Source organism: Leuciscus leuciscus, assembly GCF_965113295.1.
Source record: "Leuciscus leuciscus genome assembly, chromosome: 22".
NCBI lineage: Eukaryota > Metazoa > Chordata > Actinopteri > Cypriniformes > Leuciscidae > Leuciscus > Leuciscus leuciscus.
The window spans coordinates 31,003,807-31,026,740 of record NC_138746.1 but is presented as its reverse complement, the minus strand read 5'-3'; the positions used below and the strand labels follow the sequence as shown (position 1 = coordinate 31,026,740).

At 38.3% G+C, this 22,934-nt stretch overlaps 2 protein-coding genes across 2 annotated transcripts in view; one reads left to right on the top strand and one right to left on the bottom strand.

The window, feature by feature from the left end:
* LOC309487106 (serine/threonine-protein kinase pim-2-like) overlaps window positions 1-22,934 on the bottom strand; it is an 89,550-nt gene that overhangs the window by 41,743 nt on the left and 24,873 nt on the right. The window lies entirely within an intron of this gene.
* Window positions 15,260-22,934, top strand: part of syndig1 (synapse differentiation inducing 1) — a 41,763-nt gene continuing 34,088 nt past the window's right edge. The window contains exons 1-2 of the mRNA XM_082154655.1: window positions 15,260-15,575; window positions 20,670-21,291. Of these exons, the coding sequence (XP_082010781.1) occupies window positions 20,752-21,291 (540 nt within the window). The 5' untranslated portion in view covers window positions 15,260-15,575; window positions 20,670-20,751. The remainder of the gene's footprint in view (window positions 15,576-20,669; window positions 21,292-22,934) is intronic.

Sequence of the window (22,934 nt, the reverse complement as noted above, 5' to 3'; positions counted from 1 at the left end):
TATACTATACTAAGTTTTTGACATTAAGATTTAATGTTGTTTAAACACGTGCCAAATATGCAAACCATTGATGTAGAAAGCATTAAACGATTACATTTTCATTTGTCTCAGCCTTTTAGGATTGAGGCACACAACTCGACAAAGCAAATAACTGGATAAATTTAAAGGGAAAATAAATCTTTTGTTATAAACAGATTTTTTTTAAACCACTCCACCTCCATATGATTTAATATTATTTTATCCCTATATTTTATAGCACACTATCCCTATAATCTATTATTTTTATTCCTTTTATTTATTGGTTTGCACATAATTTGATATCAATGTGTAATGGATTTTTTTTTCATTTCGGTCCCTTGACTTCTGATTGGTCATACCTTTCAGTTCGAGATGTGTGATACCAAACTTTTAAAAATTCGATACGATTTTTATCGAAAAATACTTTTTGTTACAATTTTAACGATACCGGTACTGATTATTTCTTTAATGGGTATATGATTTTTTCAAAATAATGTTCATTCACACATGGTAATGCGTTTTATGTATCACTCTCCACAACGTCAGACACATAATGGTAATTAACATGATTAGCCTTTTGCTTGACTATGTTATCAAACAAATTACACAAATTATGTTCCCATTCGCCATCTCAAGGTGATGATACACAGGGCAACTTTTTGAGCAATGTTGCTGAGAAATGTATTGCCCATTTTCAATGGGAAAGTGCCCAAGCAAGAATCACTCAGCAAGATTGCCCAGCAACATTGCTCAAAAAGTTGCCCTGTGTATCATCACCTTCAGAGTCAGACAGCTGCCTTCTAACAATCATCAGAAACGCTTTGAAGGACTCAGAATGTCAGTGGAGAAAGGCATATAATTCATAATAACATCGTAATATATATTGCTATATTGCCAAATGTACCCGATTTTTTCAAATCAACAGAAAAAAATACCAGAATAACGTCTCGGTTACGTATGTAACCCTCGTTCCCTGAGTAGGGAACAGAGACGTTACGTCAGTGACGACGAATGGGGTTTCGCTTAGAAAGCCTCTCACCTTCGAGTACACAAAACGAGCCAATGGCTAGAAAATAATAATATGGAATATTTCAACCCAAAGGAAAAGGAAAGACACATGCTCAGAGAGGCTTACAGTGGAAATACACATGTGGGGGTCGCCCAGAGGGGGAACCATGCACATGGAGGCACCTAGCCAAGCGCGAAAGCTGCCGGTGGCATAACTCTGGCGCTGACGTCGACAGTGCTGGAGAAACTCAGGGCCTGCGGGGAGGCTCACCTGAGGAGAATATCGCACGTATCCCGTCCGTGGAGAGGAATGGCGAGCAAGCGAAGACACCTGAGCAGAATCTAGTACTGGCTGGTTAAAGCGAATACATGAGAAGAAACTGGTTCCACTCGGAGATTGTAGAATCCCGCAAATGTGTTAGGTGTCGCCTAGCCTGCAGCTCTGCAGATGTCTGTTAGCGAGGCGCCATGCGCTAGAGCCCAAGAGGAGGCCACACTCCGAGTGGAGTGGGCCTTCACACCAAGGGGGCATGGTCGACCTTGCTGCTGGTATGCCAAAGCAATGGCGTCCACTATCCAGTGAGACAACCTTTGCAACCTTTCCAACATACACTTTCAGGGTGGAGGGAGACAGCCTTCGCTCCAACCCTTCTTGCAGGAAGGAAAGCACGACACTGATCGGGCATTTCGTGGGGTCTTCACGACGGGAAGAACACCAGTTGACGAAGAGGTTCCAGTTCAACGCATAGGCATGTCTCGTGGACGATGCTCTAGCAGAAGTGATTGTTGCCACCACCACTGGTGGTAGGGTACTCAAACCTGCCTCGACCCGTCCAGGAGCCACACGTGGAGGTTCCAGAGATCGGGACGAGGGTGCCATAGGGTGCCCCGTCCCTGAGAAAGGAGGTCCTTCCTCAGAGGGATTGGCCAGGGAGGTGCTGTCGCGAGGAGTACTAGTTCGGGGAACCAGGTCCGGTTGTGCCAATACGGGGCAACCAAAATGACCTGCTCCTCATCCTCCCTGATCTTGTGCAGGGTCTGTGCATCCGTGCATCCATGCCGAGCGTTCCCTCGGTCAGGGAATAAAACAGGTCGCAATGGGACGAGTCGTGGGAGGCAAACCTGTGCGTCCCCAAACTGATCCAAAATCAGCTGAACGTCTGGGGATAGAGTCTCCATTCTCCAGGGAGAGGCCGAAGCCGAGACAGCTTGTCGGCCGCCACGGTTTAGATCTCCCGGGATATAAATGGCTCGAAGCGACCTCAGATGCTTCTGACTCCATATGAGGAGGTGACGGGAGAGTTGCGACATACGGCGGGAGCGTAGACCACCTTGTCGGTTGATGTACGCAACTGTCGCGGTATTGTCTGATCGGACTAGTACGTGCTGACCCCTGAGCAACGCACGGAAGCGGTGCAGGGCGAGACGTACAGCCAGCAAATCGAGGAAATTGACATGCCAAAGACGCTGGGGTCCTGTCTAGGAGCCTGCGGCAGCATGTCCATTGCACATGGCGCCCCAGCCCGTGGTGGAGGCATCTGTTGATACAACAACATGCAGAGAAACTCGTTCTAAGGGCACTCCGGCCCGTAGAAAACTGAGGTTCGTCCACGGGGTGAAGGTCTGACGGCAGGTCGGAGTCACTGGGACTCGGAGCGTGCCGTGTTGCCATGCCCACCTCGGGACTTGATCGCGAAGCCAAAGCTGAAGCGATCTCATATGAAGCAATCCGAGCGGCGTTACTGCGGCTGCGGATGCCATATGCCCCAGGAGCCTCTGAAATAGTTTCAGTGGAACCACACTCTTGTCCTCGAATTGACGGAGGCAAGTCAGCAGGGACTGCGCGCGCTCATTCGTAAGCTGCATGCACATGGCGACCGAGTCGATTTCCATACCGAGAAAAGAGATCCTGTGCATCCTCTTCGCAGCAATTAATGATAAGCTAAAGCCCGCCCTCCTTGTGACGTGATTGGTTACAAGGTAGTTTGTGATGTCAGAAACACCAGCGATTTCGAACTGCGTTTTTGAGACTGTCTTTGGTTCACTTCAGTTTTAAAGAGAAAATACTCAGCAATGGTGTTGACTTATAAATTCGCAAATGGTTTGTCTTAAAGGTGCATTGTGAAATATTTAGGAGGATCTGTAGACAGAAATGCAATATAATATACATGTTTTCAGTGGTGTATAAAGACCTTACATAATGAACCGTTATGTTTTTATTACCTTAGAATGAGCAATTTCTATCTACATACACCGCGTGTCCCCTTACATGGAAATAGTCATTTTGCGCCAACAGCCTAACCCTACAGTGGCCCTAAATGGACAAACTACAGAGCGCGTTTCATCACTATGTTGTTCTTCATACAAAGAAGCTAGCTAAAGTCAGCGAATAAAACACTAAACAAGCAACAATAATATTCGCAATAACATATCGTTTTACTGAATAATAAAGTAAACATACATTTATTAATTTATCTAAGAAACCTCATTGCTTAAAGGATTAGTTCACCTCAAAATGAAAATGTCCTGATAATTTACTCACCCCAATGCCATCCAAGATGTTCATGTCTTTCTTTCTTCAGTGGAAAAGAAATTAAGTTTTTTGAGGAAAACATTTCAGGATTTTTCTTCAACGGCAACCAGAATGTTGAAGTTCAAATCAATGCGGTTTCAAAGGGCTCTGAAGTGCTTCAAAGGCAATACGCTGATTTCACGCAGCCGTTATTTTGAAATCGAAAGCGAGGCTCCGGTGGGAAGAAAACCGGAAGTGTCGCCTTTAATCACAGGAGAGTCGTGAATGTGATGGCGTATTGTTGTGTTTAATGATGTTGTGTCAATTCTAAAAATGTACAAACATTTCTTTCATACTTTAGACTATATACAGTGAAATTCATTTATAAATAAAATAATTTTTTTATATATAATTCAGAATGTAAAAAACGAAGCAGGAATGAACTATATACATCCTATATTGGATATTAACATCCAATAGTGTAAATCGCGGCAGCAGCTTCAGGTTGGTAATCCAAGGCATTGTTGTTTATCTTTACTTCCGGGGTTCTTCCCACCGGAGCCTCACTTTCGATTTCAAAATGGCGGCTGCGTGAAATCAGCGTATGGCGCCACCAGGCCGACTCCTGGCCACCCCGCTGGCCAGTATAAATTTTAGTAGCATCAGTTATGCATTTCATCCCTAATGCACAGCCAGGCAGGCAAGCTGCTCTAGACCTTCGATCGCACACAGTAGCCAGTACTCCCCCGCCCCTCCTTCCATGCCGCTGTTGCGCGCTCAGACAGCAACAGCTCAGCGCGTGCCCGTCGGTCAACAATTTCAAAAGAAGTTAAGAAAGAAGACGAAGAAGACTACCGCGTCAGTTTGGGTGACAAAGTCATCTGAAGTCATTCCATAGCTTAATGTGAGGGACAGAAGTCTATTTACATCATTAAAGTTTACGGAAACTCGTTTTCCCTCCTCTGTGGCTGTCAATCATTCTCCATTCAGTATTCAAACAGCGCGCGCGCCTCTTCCGGTTGGATGCACGGTAAAAACTCTCTCCAATATGATATATTCACATTATAATGCATGATCTGTAGATAAAAGGCTGTGGCATTGCATAAAATGATTTTATTTTGTTGGAGTTTGTTGCTGTTTTTAAACGACTCACTACCGTGTGCTTGTTAGATCACACACATCACAAGGACTATGAATCGGCATCAAACGCACAATAACTGGAATTTAAAACTGTGAAACAAATGATCAATAAACTGTTGGACAGATATACACTAGGATTTGTGCGCTCGACATTTCTTCGCTTTGTGCCGTGAACTTTTAAATGCGCACTTGTTCAGCGCAGCGCTGCACACTGTGACTCCATGTTGCTTTGAGCACATCATTCTGCACCCGCGATGCGCATACGCGCTTTGTGAGCTCTGTTTTGAAGCGTTTCATATTATCATGGTTTTGCGCACTGAAAGATTATTAAAAGCCTATATTTTTTATACCTAGCCTGCTCAATACATTAAAAATAAGCATAATTTAATTGTATATTATTTCTTTGTAGTGTAGGCTATATAAATATATACACTTAAGAATTCTTGACATTAATATATAAATATAATATATTTGTATCTGCCAGTATCTGCTTTTCCCCAGTAACTGTTTTGTTTGCAATAAATGTACACCTTATGCCAAATATAATTGCAAAATACAACAGAATTGTTGTGCAACTCAAAATGTTAACTGTACTGATATTAGTCTATGCACATTATATCATTAGTAACATTAAATATAACACAATAAACCATCATATAGTATATCAGTAGGAGTTTCCTCAAGTCTTTCTAAAAGTTTACTACAGGCCGGTTTAAGTCAAGTCAAGTCAAGTTTATTTGTATAGCGCTTTTCACAATACAGATTGTATCAAAGCAGCTTCACAGTATTAAATTAAAATAATACAACAAAGTTTGTTTCAAGAGGAATTTATTGATTGATAAAATTAAATTAAATATCCCCAAAATATCCCCAACTGAGCAAGCCAAAGGCAACAGTGGCAAGGAACCGAAAAACTTCATCAAGTGACCTAATGGTGTCCTAAAACTCCATCAGGTGACCTAATGGAGAAAAAAAAAACCTTGGGAGAACCCAGGCTCAGTCGGGGGCCAGTTCTCCTCTGGCATTTATGAGCTAGAGGCCGGATTGTAGTTTGAACTGTAGGATTATATGAATGCCTGGCTGAAGAGATGCGACTTTAATCTAGTTTTAAACTGGGAGAGCGAGTCTGAGCAACGAACAGTATCAGGAAGACTATTCCAGAGTTTTGGAGCCAAATGTGAGAATGCTCTCCCTCCTTTGGTGGTTCTGGATATCCTAGGTATGACCAAAAGCCTTGAATTTAGTGATCTTAAAGAGCGCGATGGATTATAGGGTGATAAAAGATCCGTTAAATAGACTGGAGCTAAGCCGTTTAGGGCTTTATAAGTCAGTAGCAATACCTTATAATTAATACGGAACTTTATAGGTAACCAATGCAGTGATGATAAAATCGGTGTTATATGATCATATTTTCTTGATCTAGTAAGAACTCTAGCGGCGGCATTTTGGACTAACTGTAGCTTGTTTATTGAGGATGCAGGACAACCAGCTAGTAAAGCATTACAGTAATCCAGTCTCGAGGTCATGAATGCATGAACTAACTTTTCTGCATCAGAAACTGATAGCATATTACGTAGCTTAGCAATGTTTCTAAGGTGGAAAAATGCTGTTTTTGTAACATATGAAATATGATTTTCAAAAGACAGGTTGCAATCGAGTATAACACCCAGGTCTTTTACTGTAGAGGATAAAGTAACAGGACATCCTATGATGTTAAAGTTGTATTGTGCGAGGTTTTGTGGGCGGTTTTTTGAACCGATAAGTATTACCTCTGTCTTGTCTGGATTTAATAAAAGAAAATTACGGGTCATCCAATCTTTTATATCTTTAACACACTCTGTCAATTTGGAAAATTTTGCGTTTTCATCCGGCCGTGGTGAAATATATATTTGAGTGTCATCAGCATAACAATGGAAACTAATTCCATGTTTCCTTATAATATTTCCAAGTGGCATCATATATATTGAAAATAACAGAGGGCCTAATACAGATCCCTGCGGCACTCCATAGTTTACTGGAGTTATGATCGATTTTTCTCCATTTAACCCCTTAAACACTGAGGCCATTTTTGGAGTTTTTTGTCTGAGTGACACACAAAAAAGTAAAGACTCATAACTTCAAAACTATAGAGAGGAGAGTCAAAAGGTAGATATCATTTGTTAGGAAACTTTTTATATTAAATTTTTATTACTTTTGGACAATCTAATGCTGAGAAAATGCTGATAAAAGACAAAAATATTAATATTATTTTTTAATAATTTAGATATCTTTCTTATTTGAAATGCAATAATTCAGGAAGGAAATACGGTGGCAAAATAATTCTTTTTTTGTGATGTTCCCCTATGTGTGGTCTGCGTCTGGATCGTTATTTTATGATGATAGCATAAAGTAATCCAAAGTTACAGCACTTGGAACAAAGGGAGCCTTTTTGTTAAGTCCTCACACATTTGGAAGGCAATAAAAAAAATGAGTTTTCTTAGTGACATACACAAAACTAAAGACTCATAACTTCAAAACTATAGCAAGGAGATTCTAAAGGTAGGTATCGTTTGAAAGAACACTTTTCAAATTTTTTGAAAATATACATTACATTACATTTGGACATTCTCCTGCCGAGAAACTGCTGATAAAAGACAAAAAATATATATAATTTTTATTATGATAATGCATATCTTTCTTATTTGACATGGAATAACTCAGGAAGGAAATAAGGTAGAAGGAAAATTCTTTTTTGGGGAAGTCCCTCTACATATGAGCTGCATCTCGATAAAATTTTGTGGTGATTGGATAAAGCAATCAAAAGTTATAGCATTTGGAACCAAGATAGCCTTTTTGTTGAGACCTTGACGCCCCCTCATGGGCATTTTTAAAATTGTTTCACCATGAAGAAAATCTTGTCATAAAAGCAATAGATTAAGTACATTTTGGGCTCATTTGAATTGTATTAATATGCTGTAAAAAATTAAGTGCAATTTTCAATGATTTTTGAATGTTTCATGAGATGTATGATGTTTTTGACACATTGCAGTACATAGTACAAAAAACTATTTTATAGATTATGAAAAAAAATATTCTATTTATCAACAAATAACTCAGCAGTACTTAGGAGTTTTTCGAATTGGCTACATTCACTGTAAAGTTCAGACTCTAAGCTTTCAAATGACACCAATTTTGTTTGAATCAAGGCAATATTTTGGAAAAATATGATAATTAATATTTTCGCAGCTAGGTGGCGTCTGTGGGGCGTCTGCGGGCGGTACACTACGGTTGAGAGAGACTAGTCAGCACTCGTTCAGAGTTGATCGAAGTGGTTGGATGCATTAAAAAGCTGAGATTCTAAGCTTTAATATGATACATATTTTGTGTTATTCCACGTTTGAAATCGAGCACGGATGGTTCCGGGAAAACTGGAAAACACTTTGCACCCCGGGAGGATGAGAGACTTGTTTTTTAGCCAAGTATGCATCACTTCGTGAGGAATATCTCGTGATCAAAGCAATGGATTATGTTGTGTTTGGGCTCTTTGTAATCGTGAGAATCTGCTGTCAATAAAGATGTGTGATTTTTCACAATCCATGCATGTTTCATTGAGTTATGAGCTGAAACGTCACATCAAAACAACATCGCATCACTGCTATTGCTACTTCATAGATCCGCCTGTGGAATTTTTTGTGTTAGAACGCCATAAGGAATATATTTAGATCTGAGTGATGGATTATGGCGAGTTTGGGCTCTTTTTAATCTTAACAATCTGCTGTAAATAATGATGTGCCATTTTCCACAATTGATGCATGCTTCATTGAGTTATGAGTTAAAACGCGACAAGTGCTACATCTATAATAAACGATCTATGCGCGCCGGTGGTGGTTCGTGTGTTACAACTCCCACGAGGAATATCTTTAGATCTGAGTGATGGATTTTGCTGAGTTTGGGCTCTTTTTAATCGTGAGAGTCTGCTGAAAATAATGATGTGCATTTTTCTACGATCTGTGCATGCTTTGTGAAGTTATAAGTGAAAACCAAACGCGAGTGCTTCATGAGTATATACTAGGATAGGCGCGTCTGAGGTATTTTTTGTTTTAGAACGCCATGAGGAAATATCTTTAGATCTGATTGATGGAATATATTAAGTTTGGGCTCTTTGTAATCGTGAGCTCCTGCTGTAAATAACGATGTATAATTTTTCATGATCGGCGAATGTTTCATGAAGATACGAGTAAAAAGGCCAAGTCTAAGCTACCTTGCTAGGCTACGTGAATCAGTGGATTTTTTGTGGTTTAGAACTCCATGAGGAATATCTTTAGTTCTGAGTGATGGATTATGTTGAGTTTGGACTCTTTTTAATTGTAAGCATCTGCTGTAAATAATGATGTGTCATTTTCCACAATTGGAGCATGTTTCATGAAGTTACAAGCGGAAATGTGTCTAAAATGCAGCATCCATATATGGTTTACACATGGGTCTCTTAAGGGGTTATTTTACAAAAACCTTGCTCAAGTTTATTAAAAACCCTGGAACAATTATGCTTGTTGTATTCTACTCATTGAGACCTTTCAAATGACATATGACACAGGACTATCTGAGCTGTATGATGTTTTTGACATATTGCAGTATGTGGTACAAAAAAGTAGTTTATAAATTATGAAAACATTTTTTTTCTATTTATCAGCAAATAACTCAGCACTACATTGGAGTTTATCAAATTGGCTACATTCATTGTAAATTTCAGACTCTAAGCTTTCAAATGACATCTATTTTAAGTTGATCCAGGTAATATTTTTGAAAAAAAATTATGATTATTAATTTTGCAGCTAGGTGGCGCCTGCGGCGGGTACACTCGTATTTAGTGGAATAACTCTGCAATCATTAGAAGTTGATCGAAGTAATTAGATGCATTAAAAAGCTGAGATTCTAAGCTTTAAAATGATACCTATTTTGTGTTGTTCCATTCAGTGGTTGCTTAGTAATTTGATTATGAATATTTTTCATGGGGTGGCGTCCCGCCGGCGGGACGCTTAGGGTTTAAGGGGTTAAATAGACAAAATGGTAGCGGTCAGTTAGGTATGATTTGAACCAGCTTAGTGCTTGTCCTTGAACACCAGTATAATTTTGTAGTCGATCTAAGAGTAATGTATGATCTATAGTATCGAACGCAGCACTAAGATCAAGTAAAACTAGTATTGAGATACAGCCTTGGTCAGAAGCTAAAAGTAAATCATTTGTGATTTTAACGAGCGCAGTTTCAGTGCTATGATGCGGTCTGAATCCAGACTGAAACTTTTCATAGATCTCATTTTGTTGCAAGAAAGAGCCCAGTTGAGCGGACACCACTTTCTAATATTTTAGACATAAATGGAAGATTTGAAATGGGTCTATAATTTGCTAGATTATTATGATCTAATTGTGGTTTCTTAATGAGAGGTTTTATAACTGCCAGTTTAAATGTTCTTGGAACATGACCTAAAGATAAAGACGAGTTAATAATATATTAACAGCGATAGCGTTAATAGCGATTCTAAAGACCTCTAAATTAGTTTGTTTCCATTTACGCTCTAAAATACGCGTTTCTCTCTTTAAAACATGCGTAGTATTGTTATACCATGGTGCTTTATTTTTCTCTCTGACCTTTTTTAATTTAATAGGTGCAACCTCATCCAATGTTCTAGAGAGAATGGTGCTCATAGTGCTAGTTAGTTCTTCTAGTTCATCTGTTTGTTTGGGTTCAGGCAGCAGCTGAGACAGATTAGATAAGCAATTTGAGAAATTATCTATGGTGGATGGGAGGATTGTTCTGCCTGGTTGATAACGCGACGCCGCATGACATATTACAGCAGTACGTAATATGCAAGTTACCATGTAGTGATCAGTGACTTCATGTTGTTTACTACAACAGTAGAAAAAAATTCTGGTTTTGGTGTGCCACCCCAAGATTTTAAGTGGCCCCATCTGGCCACCCCTATGAAAAATTTCTGGAGGCGCCACTGTTCAAAGGGCTCTGCAGCATCCCAGCTGAGGAATGGGGTCTTGTCTAGCGAAACGATCGGTCATTTTCCAAAAAACAAAATTATACTTTTTAACCACAATTGTTCGTCTTGTGCTGGTCTGCGACGCGCCACGTATTACGTCATCACGTTGGAAAGATCACGAAAAAAAAGAAGAAAATAATAATAATAAATTACAACAAAGATGTCGGACGATTTTGAAGTTGGAAGAGAAAATGAGATGAAATTTTTCGCCCTTCCCTATGTTTTTGACCTGGAGTACACAGACAAATAACTTAGATAGATGATGTGACGCGTGACCTTTCCAACATGAAAGACATGAACATCTTGGATGGCATTGGGGTGAGTAAATTATCAGGAAATTTTCATTTTGAGGTGAACTAATCCTTTAACTGGCTACTCTCTGCTTTCTCCGACGACGACATATTTTCCTGTTGGCCACCATAACTTTTGTTGGTTGCAATTCGCAACCTCACCACTAGATGCAGCTAAAAATCACACACTGCACCTTTAAAGCTCAATAAAAACACCACACATTAAAAACTTGATTTTCACCACAGGAGGACTGTAATAATAAAATAGCCCAATTTATTATAACATAAATATGAATAAAAAATTATAAAATACCATGTATCAAATATCGTTTCATATCAGTTTAATGTAGAAGTGAGTGTCTCTGAAACTCACATTTTGTATTAATATAATTTTAATATCAATATTTGTTTAAAAGTATTGATACCTTTAAGTAAGTAACTTGTGAGCCTCGATACATTGATGCTGCAGAAGGCCTATCGATATGCCCATCCTTAATAATAACAGCTATGGCGGGAAACACCTGAAAACACACGGAAGTGCCTTGAAACGCACAGGATTATTCAATGTGTTGACGACGTAGGCTGCATCTGAAATTTAAACAGCTGACTTATTGCCTCACTGCTCTATCAGGCAATGCAGGCTGTGTTTGCGCATGAAGGTACCTCACAAAACTGATTTCAGGCAGACTTCTGAGGCAGCGTAACGGTTAATGATATACAACAAAATAGAGTGAGCTTTGGTGAAAACTAAGTTAATATTTACTAGTAGTCATTTCTCGCTAGAAATGACATTAGAAGTGGAAAACGTTGGTCAAAAACGTACATTTACACACAAACTGACCAGCAACCGCAACTTTTAGATGCCATCTTTCTTTTTCTAGCTCAACTGTCACCGAATGGAAAGCACAGGACTGTGCGATATAATAGGCAGTGAAGGATATATCAATGCTGCCTTCAAAAATCATCAGAAGAAGGTCTCTCAGGAGACAGGAGGTGAAGCTAATATGGAAGTAGAATAATGTCAAATGTTTTTGAAATAAAAAGCCTGTTGAATTGCACTACTTGAAAAAAATAGGCATTGCATTAACCATGCTTGCATTTTAATGCATTGTATTTTTAGTGCTTACATTTTTATGGGCTGAAATTCAACATGGTTGAATATTTAAGCTGTGAATATTTCAATTAAAAACATTTCAAACACCTTTTCATTATTAAAAATTCAATAATCCATATTCACCTTTCATATTTCACTTCCAAAATATTCAAACTGTTTAAAAATACAACCAATAATATTCAACAGGCAATTTTCGGTCCATTTTATTTCGCTTTGCCAATTCGCTTCCACAAATTCAGTGGTTCAAATTCGACAGTAAATTCAACATTGACGTCCAGGAACTGCAGGAAAAGTAGTAGATTGCCGAGCATACTCTCCATCTGCTGTTAGTAGAACGAGAACGAGATTATAATGTTATTCCCCGATGCGGATATACAGATCCAATGTTACATTTTTGAGGTTAACATATATTTCTCTTGGTTGTTTAGTTGCCTTAACTTTATATTGTGGTGATGTGCTGCATGCAGACTATTAGGGTTTCCCTCAATACTTAAGGATTCCCCTGCTGGACATTTACAACGCTTAACGTAGCTTAATGGACTACAGTGATGTAAAAGACCAAACTCGCAGGCAAGCAGATGGACTCAGAATAACGCGCAAAGAGCGTTTCCCAGTGATAGACTGGCATAAAGTTGGCTTGATGTTGGACATTCGCACATTTAGGGACCGTCTCTAAAGTGTATACGACTTTGGTGTACACGTTTCTAACTCCGATAGCATTTGAATAGAACGACTTACAGTCATAAAACCAACTGTAAAGTGTTCATGTAGTGTCAGGCATAACGCGCACCCTTTGGATTTTTGATATTTATTCAAATAAATTTAAGTTTGCTATTGAAGTTAGAAACGTGTATGCCAATGTTGTATGCAACTTTAGAGACGGTCCCTAAATGTGCTAATGTCCGATATCAAGCCAATTTTTACATTTAGTCATTTAGCAGACGCTTTTATCCAAAGCGATTTACAGTTAAACTAACAATAGGAGGACAATATGCAAGTGCTGTGACAGTTTAAGCTAATGCAATACACGTATGCATACTATATATATATATATATATATATATATATATATATATATATATATATATATATATATATATATGTGTGTAGGCTATGTGTTGATTTTATGCCAGTATATCACGAAACGCTCAGCATGAAACTTTGCGCGTTAAGTTCATATCTACTTCCCTAATAAGGTGCAAGATTGGTCTTTCATATCACTATCAATGGAAGGGAAATCCTTGAGTATGAGGTATTGAGGGAAACCGATTATAATCCTGTTCATGGTAGAGAAAGCTGATGACATGTAGAATACACAGGGAAAGTAACAATGAAGTTATTGAATGAAACATAAACACAGCTTTTGTGTGTTTATCATCTTTTCCGCATATACTGACACAGATAATCATTTTCATTTTGAATGTCTTCGTCAGCAACAAGCGCTTTTGCACCATCTGATGGTGAGGTCGACTAACAGCAGATGGAGAGTATGCTCGGCAATCTACTGCTTTTCCTGCAGTTCCTGGACGTCAATGTTGAATTTACTGTCGAATTTGAACCACTGAATTTGTGGAAGCGAATTTGCAAAGCGAAATAAAATGGACCGAAAATTGCCTGTTGAATATTATTGGTTGTATTTTTAAACAGTTTGAATATTTTGGAAGTGAAATATGAAAGGTGAATATGGATTATTGAATTTTTAATAATGAAAAGGTGTTTGAAATGTTTTTAATTGAAATATTCACAGCTTAAATATTCAACCATGTTGAATTTCAGCCCATAAAAATGTAAGCACTAAAAATACAATGCATTAAAATGCAAGCATGGTTAATGCAATGCCTATTTTTTTTCAAGTAGTGCAATTCAACAGGCTTTTTATTTCAAAAACATTTGACATTATTCTACTTCCATAAGCTAACATGGAGTCCACCAAAGGCAGCATTTATACGTTTTCGGATGCAGTTGTAATTTCCACTGAAACAGGAAGACAGGACGGGACATATGGAACAGCTCCTCCCTTTTTTTTAAATAGCCAATAGCGTTTTATTTATATCACAGCTCGGCCAGAGCTGTTGAGCTTGATAAAGCTGCAGTTTCCTCCTAATCTCCTCCATATTGCTTTAAAATATAGCATTCTGGGGAAGAATTTAAATGGGTCCGATACGTTTTGTGGCCTGTGCCGACTAGATCAAATGATCCGCTCTGTGTGTCTTGTCTCTGGACCGGAGCAGACTGTGTGGCGCTTGACACGTGAAACCAGACTTCATTCGCGCCAATGGAAAGCATATTTACACTGTCTGAATCGTTCCCTATCCCCTATACAGTGCACTATGTGCCATTCACCATGTATAGAAAATAGTAAATGTGTGACAAAAATTATCGATTTTATATAGCCACAGCTTCAGCGTCTATTTATAATGTAGAGGGATGGGCTTCAGATTCGCATTTGATCGGACAGAAAATCTGATAAGAAGCTGAGGTGCAGAGGGATGTCATCAAAACCATTGCTCCATATTGGCAGAAGTTTTGAATGCTTATATTTTCTAAATGTGAATTTTGTCATTGATTTGGAGCTCACTAGCTTATAGATAACAGTAAGACTAACATATTCATACTAAAAGCCAAAAAACTTCCATTTTGATTTCAAGGGGACTTTAATAAATTGGTTTGGTTACACTTTATTTTTAAGGTGTCATTGTTACAGTGTAAGTATACATTTAAGTACTGAGTAATAATAATTAACTACATGTAGCCTACTATAGGGATAGGGTACGATTAAGGTTTGGTTGAAGGTTAGTTGCATGTAATTATGCACAATTTACTGTTATTACTATGGTAAGTACATGTAAGATATGTAAACAAGGACACTGTAAAATAAAGTGTTACCAGTCCAGAAGTTTAAAGACTTGCTGCATTGTGAATATAGTCACTCAACTGCTGGCCATAACAACACAATTTAGCTGTCACTATGTTCATAATATAACCATATAATATAAATTTGAATTTAACAAATAAATAGGCTATATATGATGAAAACAAATTGTGTCTCTGCCCTGACTCCTGTCGGTGCGATCTTTAGGACCCAGGGGAACTCGAGCTCATCCATATAAAGACCGCAGATGAGGAGAAAGCAAGTGCACTAGAGTGCTGGAAAATCAACAGTCTCAACGTGTCGTTTCGCTTTTTAACTAGTCTTACCGCAGTCGTATTAAAACGGCTGGCAAGATGCAGTATAATCGACACCGAGTCCGCATGAAAGGTTTTTACTGGTGATTTCTCCATCCTTCTCACATTCTTGATAGATGACTTCTCGAAGCGGGGACAAAACTGGACACGTTGGACTTTTATTTATCACTCTTCTCCAAAAAATAATATTGTGAAAGGATATATGACACGAGCATTTAACCAGAGATTATTCGTCGTTCAGAAGAACATTTACTGACTGCTACACCATCTCACCTTGGAAGGTAAGTTACCAGTCTGATCACGAACTTGTACAGCAAATGAATGATTGCACCAAGATGACATCAGTGAATCACAGGCTTTCTGAAGCCTGGCAACAGAAACCTTTCTCAAGTCTGTTGTTTGTCTTCATTCTTGCACTGGTGCATTTTACCCAGAGATCACTTGATGCGCAGGTTGATTGATTAATGACTGAAGCAGATATATTTTCATCTGCTAGTCAATAATCATAATGAGAGATCATTAAATAACTAAACTTGCAGATGTGGTCAGTTATGTTGGTTATATGACATATTTACAAGTCATCTAATCATTGTTTCGTGTCTCAGTCAGATTGGTCTTCATGAACAGATCCCGGACGCAGGGCTGTTTTTGTTTGCTTTGAATGTTCAGAATTGCAGTGCAAAACCATTTCCGAAAATATGCATACGGTATTTGCTTAGGATTCATGTTTTGGTCTGATAACATGATTTTGTTTATGAAATAAAATTGAATTACTGTGTTTGAGAAAGAATAAGAGTTCAAATCCAAACAAGCTGTATTATTGAAAACGTAGCCTAGTGAATTTAGTGCTGTCAATCGATTAAAAAAAAAAGTAATGACACATTTTTCTGTAATTAATGGTGATTAATCAAAGTTTTAATAATTTCACATTTAATCTCCAAATAATGTAGGAACAATTGACAATGTAAAGACAGTATCCTATATTTTAAATATTTGTTTAAAGGCATCTTTTTATGAAAGAAGCCCATGTCACTGATACCAATATCGCTTCAGTCTCTATGAAATAGATTTTTTCCCCCTCAATTTTAGCCATTATAGACATTCATCATTACAGTATAATTAGAAGCTATCAATTTTAACATTTATTAGACTTTAAAAAACAACAACTTTTAATTTAATTAAACTTAAAAAAATCTTTACATAAACCCATTATAAATGTCACATTTATCTGTGACCTTCAATATATCAGGGCTAATTATTTTTCTTTTGGCCCAGTCAGACCAGTTAAGATTTTCACTTGCTCTGTCAAAATGCACAAAGAAATATTGTTTTCGTTGTTTCTAACCCATATAACTTGTAAACAGCTTCAGGTAGATAGGTCAGGTAGGTCTAACAGGTTCATAAATTGAATAATGTTTTCAAACACTTCACAGTCTTCACTGCATAAATTATGAATTAAATATAGATTCATAGGGTGGTGGTGGTGCAATGGATAAGACACATGCCTTTGGTGTGAGAGACCCGGGTTCGAATCCACTGTGAGATACCAATGTGTCCCTGAGCAAGACACTTAACCCCTAGTTGCTCCAGAGGCGTGCGACCTCTGACATATATAGCAATTGTAAGTCGCTTTGGATAAAAGCGTCAGCTAAATGAATAAATGTAAAATGTAAAATGTAAATGTCATCCTTATTAAAGCGACAAATGTTATTCAGTCAAGAGCTGTGAGTGATTTTCTCTTTTTTTATTCTTTGATTATCCTTAATGACAAACAGCAGCAGGTTTATTAGGCTGCTGTCACTTTCAGACCTGCCGCACATGACACGGATCTGACACATATCCCATTTTCACAACTCGATGTTCATTTAAGACTTAATTTAACTCATTTGAGACTCTGCATTCAAGGATACTCTACAAAACGGGCGTTTTGGCTTAATTTTGTGTGTTTTTGTTGTCTGAAGCAGCTTTCTGTGTGCACGAGTCATGTGTGTGTCACACAGATCGGAGATCCACAGATGTGTGCCAGTACCGCACTGCATGCCGTTTTCTTTTGTGTCACGCTTAAATGATTTAAAAGCATTTGCATGAATAAGAGCGTGATCTTATATTGTAACATTAGCAAAAAGATGACGGAAAAAAACAGATGCTGCGTTAATTGCTTTAAATATTTTTAACACGTTAAACCGAAAAAGTTTTACGACCTTCAAACCCCCCCCCCCCCCCTCCCAATAATTTACCACTTTATTTACAAAATATTAATCTCCAGCGTGCAACAACATCTGCTCTCTCGTCAACACAACACGCATATTTTGTAAATTGTTTGTAAATAAAGTGGTAAATTGTGTTACTTTTTCAGGTTTAGGGGTGTGGTTTTTTGCCCCAACAAAGCACTCACGTCGCTTCAAAAATAAGGTTAAATCACTGGAGTCACATGGATTACTTTAATGATGTCTTAAACTACCTTTCTGGGGCTTGAAAGTGGTAGTTGCGTAGACTGTCAATGGAGGGACAGAAAGCTCTCAGATTTAATCAAAAAGATTTTCATTTGTGTTCCGAAGATTATTGAAAGTCTTATGGTTTTGGAACAACATGAGGGTGTCATTTTTTGGTGAACTAACCCTTTAAGGCTGTACTGAAGACAGAGCATTTGACCAATCAGATGAAAGGGGCGGATCAGCGCCACCCACATGTGTGAATGAAATATCAAAGCCATGAACCGATTTGTAAACCACAAACAAAAAATGAGAAATCGAGCCAAAATCAGTGTTGTGTTTGTTAAACTACACGAAACAAAAAACAAACAAACAAAAAAACAAAATGAAACGAGTCGTCTTTCCATTTCTTGTTATTTCTTTTCAGACAGTATATCAAACGTGTAACCGACTGTTGTTTTCAATTCTATATATTTTTTTAAAGATTGGAGGAATATGTTCATTACGATTTACAACCCTAGAAAACATGGAGTTCCTCACTTTCAGAAACCTGCTCCTCATATCTGTTAAAAAGACAATTTCATTTACTTTGTGAATTTTGTTGGCTAATAAGTTTTCTAAAGTCTAAGTTTTCTAAGAGGCTTATACCAGACTATCATGGTTTGTTTTAACTATGCATTTTGATACAGTTGTCAACCTATGTGGGATTTTCTATGGCCGAGGCCGATATCTATAAGGCAGAGTGGCTGATATAATATACAGAAGACAATTAAGTATCAGCAAATGAGTCGTACACAAACTTGCTCAACTGAAAAGAAAGCTTATCTTACGCAACATTTACTCAAACCGCACTAAAACAGTTTTTTTTTCTATAATCAATTGACAAAGCTGTCAGTAGAATTTGGGGATATAAACACTTCTGTCTGAAAACAGCTAAATATTGTACGATTACATGGCCTGGCCGAAATATCAGTCTATCGCTAGTGTTTAATGTTTCATTCCTGGAGTCTTTAATGTGGTATTGATGTTTTCACACTAGCCCTGTTAAACTGATGTATGTTTCCTTGGAGGGGATCCAGTGCTGTTTAGCGTATCTAAAACAGTGTAAAATCTGAGGGCCAAAGTGCTGAGATCAGGTATTAGAGTTCCTACATTTTAAAGTACCACTGCAAAGTGTAGGAACGAAGCATCTAAATGTTTACAGGACACTGCTGATGGTGTGATGGATTTTTCTGTGCTCATGGCAGTAGAGTCGAAATCAGATTAGGATGCTGCACACCCATTAGGTGCCCCAGCAATGGACACCGCTTTTATTCGGCACACTGCTGAACTTAGCAGAAAAGAAAGTTTGTGTATTCGGCAACCTGGCCTGAACCAGGGTTTTAGATAACACGGTGGTGCAGAGCTCTGCAAATTGATGGCCTAGACATGCATTTTATTAGAGCGACATTCACATGATTGAGAAACAACAATACAATGGTCTTTTGAGAGTTCAGAGGAAACAAACAAAGTTGGTATGAAGACTATATACTAATCTTTGACAGTCTGAGAACATCAGAAATTTGTCTATGCATGCATGGTCTGTATTCGTCTGAAAAAAATATACAAATATTACATTTAGTTTGGTCTTAAAGGACAATTCCGGTATTTAACACTTTGAGTCTATTTTGTAGTTTGTTTTGGATGAACAAGAGTGGTGGACAAATAAATTTTGACAATGGTTCCTGTCTCGACTTTTTGACTATTTTAGAATTGCCCATGACCGCTTTAGAATGGGAGTCTATGGCCATGCACAAACATGCCCTTAAAACAACCCTTAACGTTCGTTTTCAAAACTGTGCAACTCACCGAGTGTTAAATACCGGAATTGTCCTTTAAATATTCACTATAAAAATATTAAATTCAATTTTAATTCAGAGTTCTTACAGTTTTTCTATTAATTTGAATATTTTTTGTTGTCAGATTCAAATTGCATAAATAAAATTAAGCCTGAATTTAGGACCTTTAAAAAAACATTGATCTCATTAAACTTTAAGAGAAATGTTAAGCACATTTTCCCCCAGATTATCATTACAGACATGCATGTGTGTTTTTATATACTGTATATATATTTTTTGTAATGCCAGTTATTAATTGTCAGCGTGGATTCTAATTAGATTGTTGTACTTTTTTAAAATGTATGAATTATTCTTCTTATTATTCTTTTTTTAAATTTTTTTTTTTACAAATGACATCCTTAGAAATATTTTTTTTATGGTACAGAATTTAAAATGTAATTATGAAAATTGGGGAGGTACATGAAAAAAATTGCTAAACAAATTGTCCTGTATAAATACCAAGTTCTGGCATGAAACTCTAGATGGCGCAGGCTGATTGGTCCTTAACGCAACTGGATGATATTTACATCGTTTACTACATGGCACAAGCTGATTGGTTCCTTTTGCATCTGCAGCCAATAAGCTTGCTACTCAACATTCAATAACTGGCTGTCGTTTACTATAGCAGTTTCCAGTGCGCTTCAGAGATCCTCTGAAACCCTCCACCTTCCCCAGCTCCACCTGTATAGATCTGCCAGGGGTTATTTTATATAAGCTGTTTGTGCAGCAGCAGTATGTTTTACATGCTCACAGCAGCCTATCTGTGTTTTTATAGACCAAAGACATTAACATTGTCATTTACATTACCATGCTAAAAATGGTCAGATAATTGTCATGATAGAAATAGACTTGATATTCTTTGAGTAAAATATAAGTACAATTTTCTTTCTCTTGATTTTGGGGTGAAATTTGATCCAGACATGCTCTTGACAGGTTTTGTGAGATACATACATTCCCCAATATATTTCTTTCACTGTTCCATTAAACACTGACATTTGTTGATGTGTGTGACCTCAAATTCCTCCATCACAGTTTTTATAACCATCGGTGATGTGTGTTCTTGCAGGAAGAAGGGGAGTGACTCTTGAACCTCATGCCTCCACAAAGCCATTCATGAGGCAAGCCTTCCTCCACATCAACAGACCAGCATGGAGAAAGGGCTCCGAACACGACTAGAAACAGGAGTTTCAGATGAGAAAGACCATCTTACTCAAGGGAAGAACCCATTAGTAGGGAGCGCTGACTTGGGACATGAATGTTGCAAACGTAATGGTTTGATCAATACCCACAACTTAATGGTGGAGACTAAGGAAGGACTGGTGTCGGTCTATTCTGCTCCACAGTACCAGGGCCATGTGGTGTCCAAGGACAAAAATGGGACACCGGATGGTAGAGGACCCCCACAGTTGCTCAACCCCAGCACCCTTCCCCAGGCTATAGACCCTTACTACAGGCCCAACCTCATTCTCTACCCTGAGAGCGTGTTGAGAGCATGGGGAGAGGGAGGGGACTGCTGCGAGACCACCTTCATTGAGGACATGACCCCTGCCTCGTCTGCCGGTGCCGTCACTAAAGATGGGATTCTGTTCTCTGACAGCAGGCTTCTGGATCTCTCTATGGAAGATGCCAAGATTCAGACACTGTCCTATGATGTAGATGATGACGATGATGAATTTCAAGAACTCGAGGTGAGAGATTGCATACTATTACACTTTTAAATATAGTTCTCCTGGTTACTAACTCACTCTCATGTCATTCCAAACCTGTACTGACTTCCTTTCGTCTTACAATGAAAGTCAATGGTAGGGCTGCACGATTTGAGGGAAAATGTCTAATTGGATTTTTATGATAAGAACTAATGAACTAATGCACTTAGTTACTTTTTTTAGGGAGTAACTAAAGCAATATGGTAATATATTACTATTAAAAATAACTTTCCTCAGCACTTCTTATAATGCAGGAAATAATAATAATTTGAAATATTCCTTCAGACAAATCGCATTACCAGAAGTGCTGTGATTACATAATTGTATACGTCCCTTTTTTGCATGCTCACACAAACCAGGATTTACAATACTGCCTACGTAGACAGCTCACTATGTTTTGGAACAGAGCCAACTTTTTGCTAAACTGTTTTTTTAGTCCAATTTTGTTTTGTTTCCAATCCATACCCTTGTGAACCATACTTCTGTCCAATGCTATAAGGAAGGTGTGAGCTCTGTCTTTGGCCCTTATTTAACACCATCCTGTGATATGGTGCTGCTGATCTTTGCAAGAGCATGTGTCTGGAGCTCTTGCCAGACGACTGAGAGAGAGTGGCTGATCAGAAGGGTGTAGAGAGCGTTAGAGAGCTGGTCTGGACAGCCAGTATCCGCTGCTGCCCGCCTGTTCACACCACCTGTTCTGAGGCCGAAGCGCAGCTTCACAGAGCCGTGCACAAGTGGCCAATGCAGAGCACAGTCAAACAGGCAGATGTGTTGTGGACTGTGTCTCATCAAGTTCACTTTGTCGTCAATTACGTGACCTCCAAAAAAGCCTATCATGTAGTCAACGAATTAAAAATGAAAATTCTGTGTGTTTTATTTATTTTGGAATGTAATGTTGCTGTTTGAGCATGAAAAGTGTGTGCAAAGTTACAAAGCACAAAGTCACTGCAAAGGGAGTTATTTGCTAAATCAGTAAACACTGATTTTTCCCCCCAGGTTTTCTTCCAGAAATGAACACGTCACAATATTCCTCATTTAAATAATTCTTGCCCAAGGCATTTGAAAAAGGGGGGCGGAGCCTGGTTGAGTTAGTTAGTAGCGTGTTGTCGCCATGTCTGAGACAATGAAATTCACGGTTATGGTAAGAGTATGTGTGTGCGATATTGACAAAAAAGTTTTTCTGGAGTTTTGTCGATAACTATGATTAGATGATATTTTGCTGAGTGTGTTATTGTGCTGGTACCTCAAGGACTCCTGTGGACTGCTGACTCCTAAAGTTTTTGATATTTTTCATATTCTGTGCAGAGGTTAGTTCTCAGCATTGACAGAAATTACATTTTCCAGTAAGTTTAAATTGATTTCTGTCTTTTATCAGCATTTTTACCTTTACATGGGCAATTTTTCCTTACCTAATGAAATTAATAATTTATGATGTCAAATTCTTACATTTCATCAATAAATTCAACAAGACACTATATGGTTGTTTCCAGTCAAATGAAATCAGTATCAACGAAATCCATCTTTGCAATGCAGAGGAAACTCGAGCTGCATCTGAGCTGCATCTTTAGACAGACTGTTTAATGCGGCTCAGAGGCGACATACATGCATTAAAAACTGCAGATACA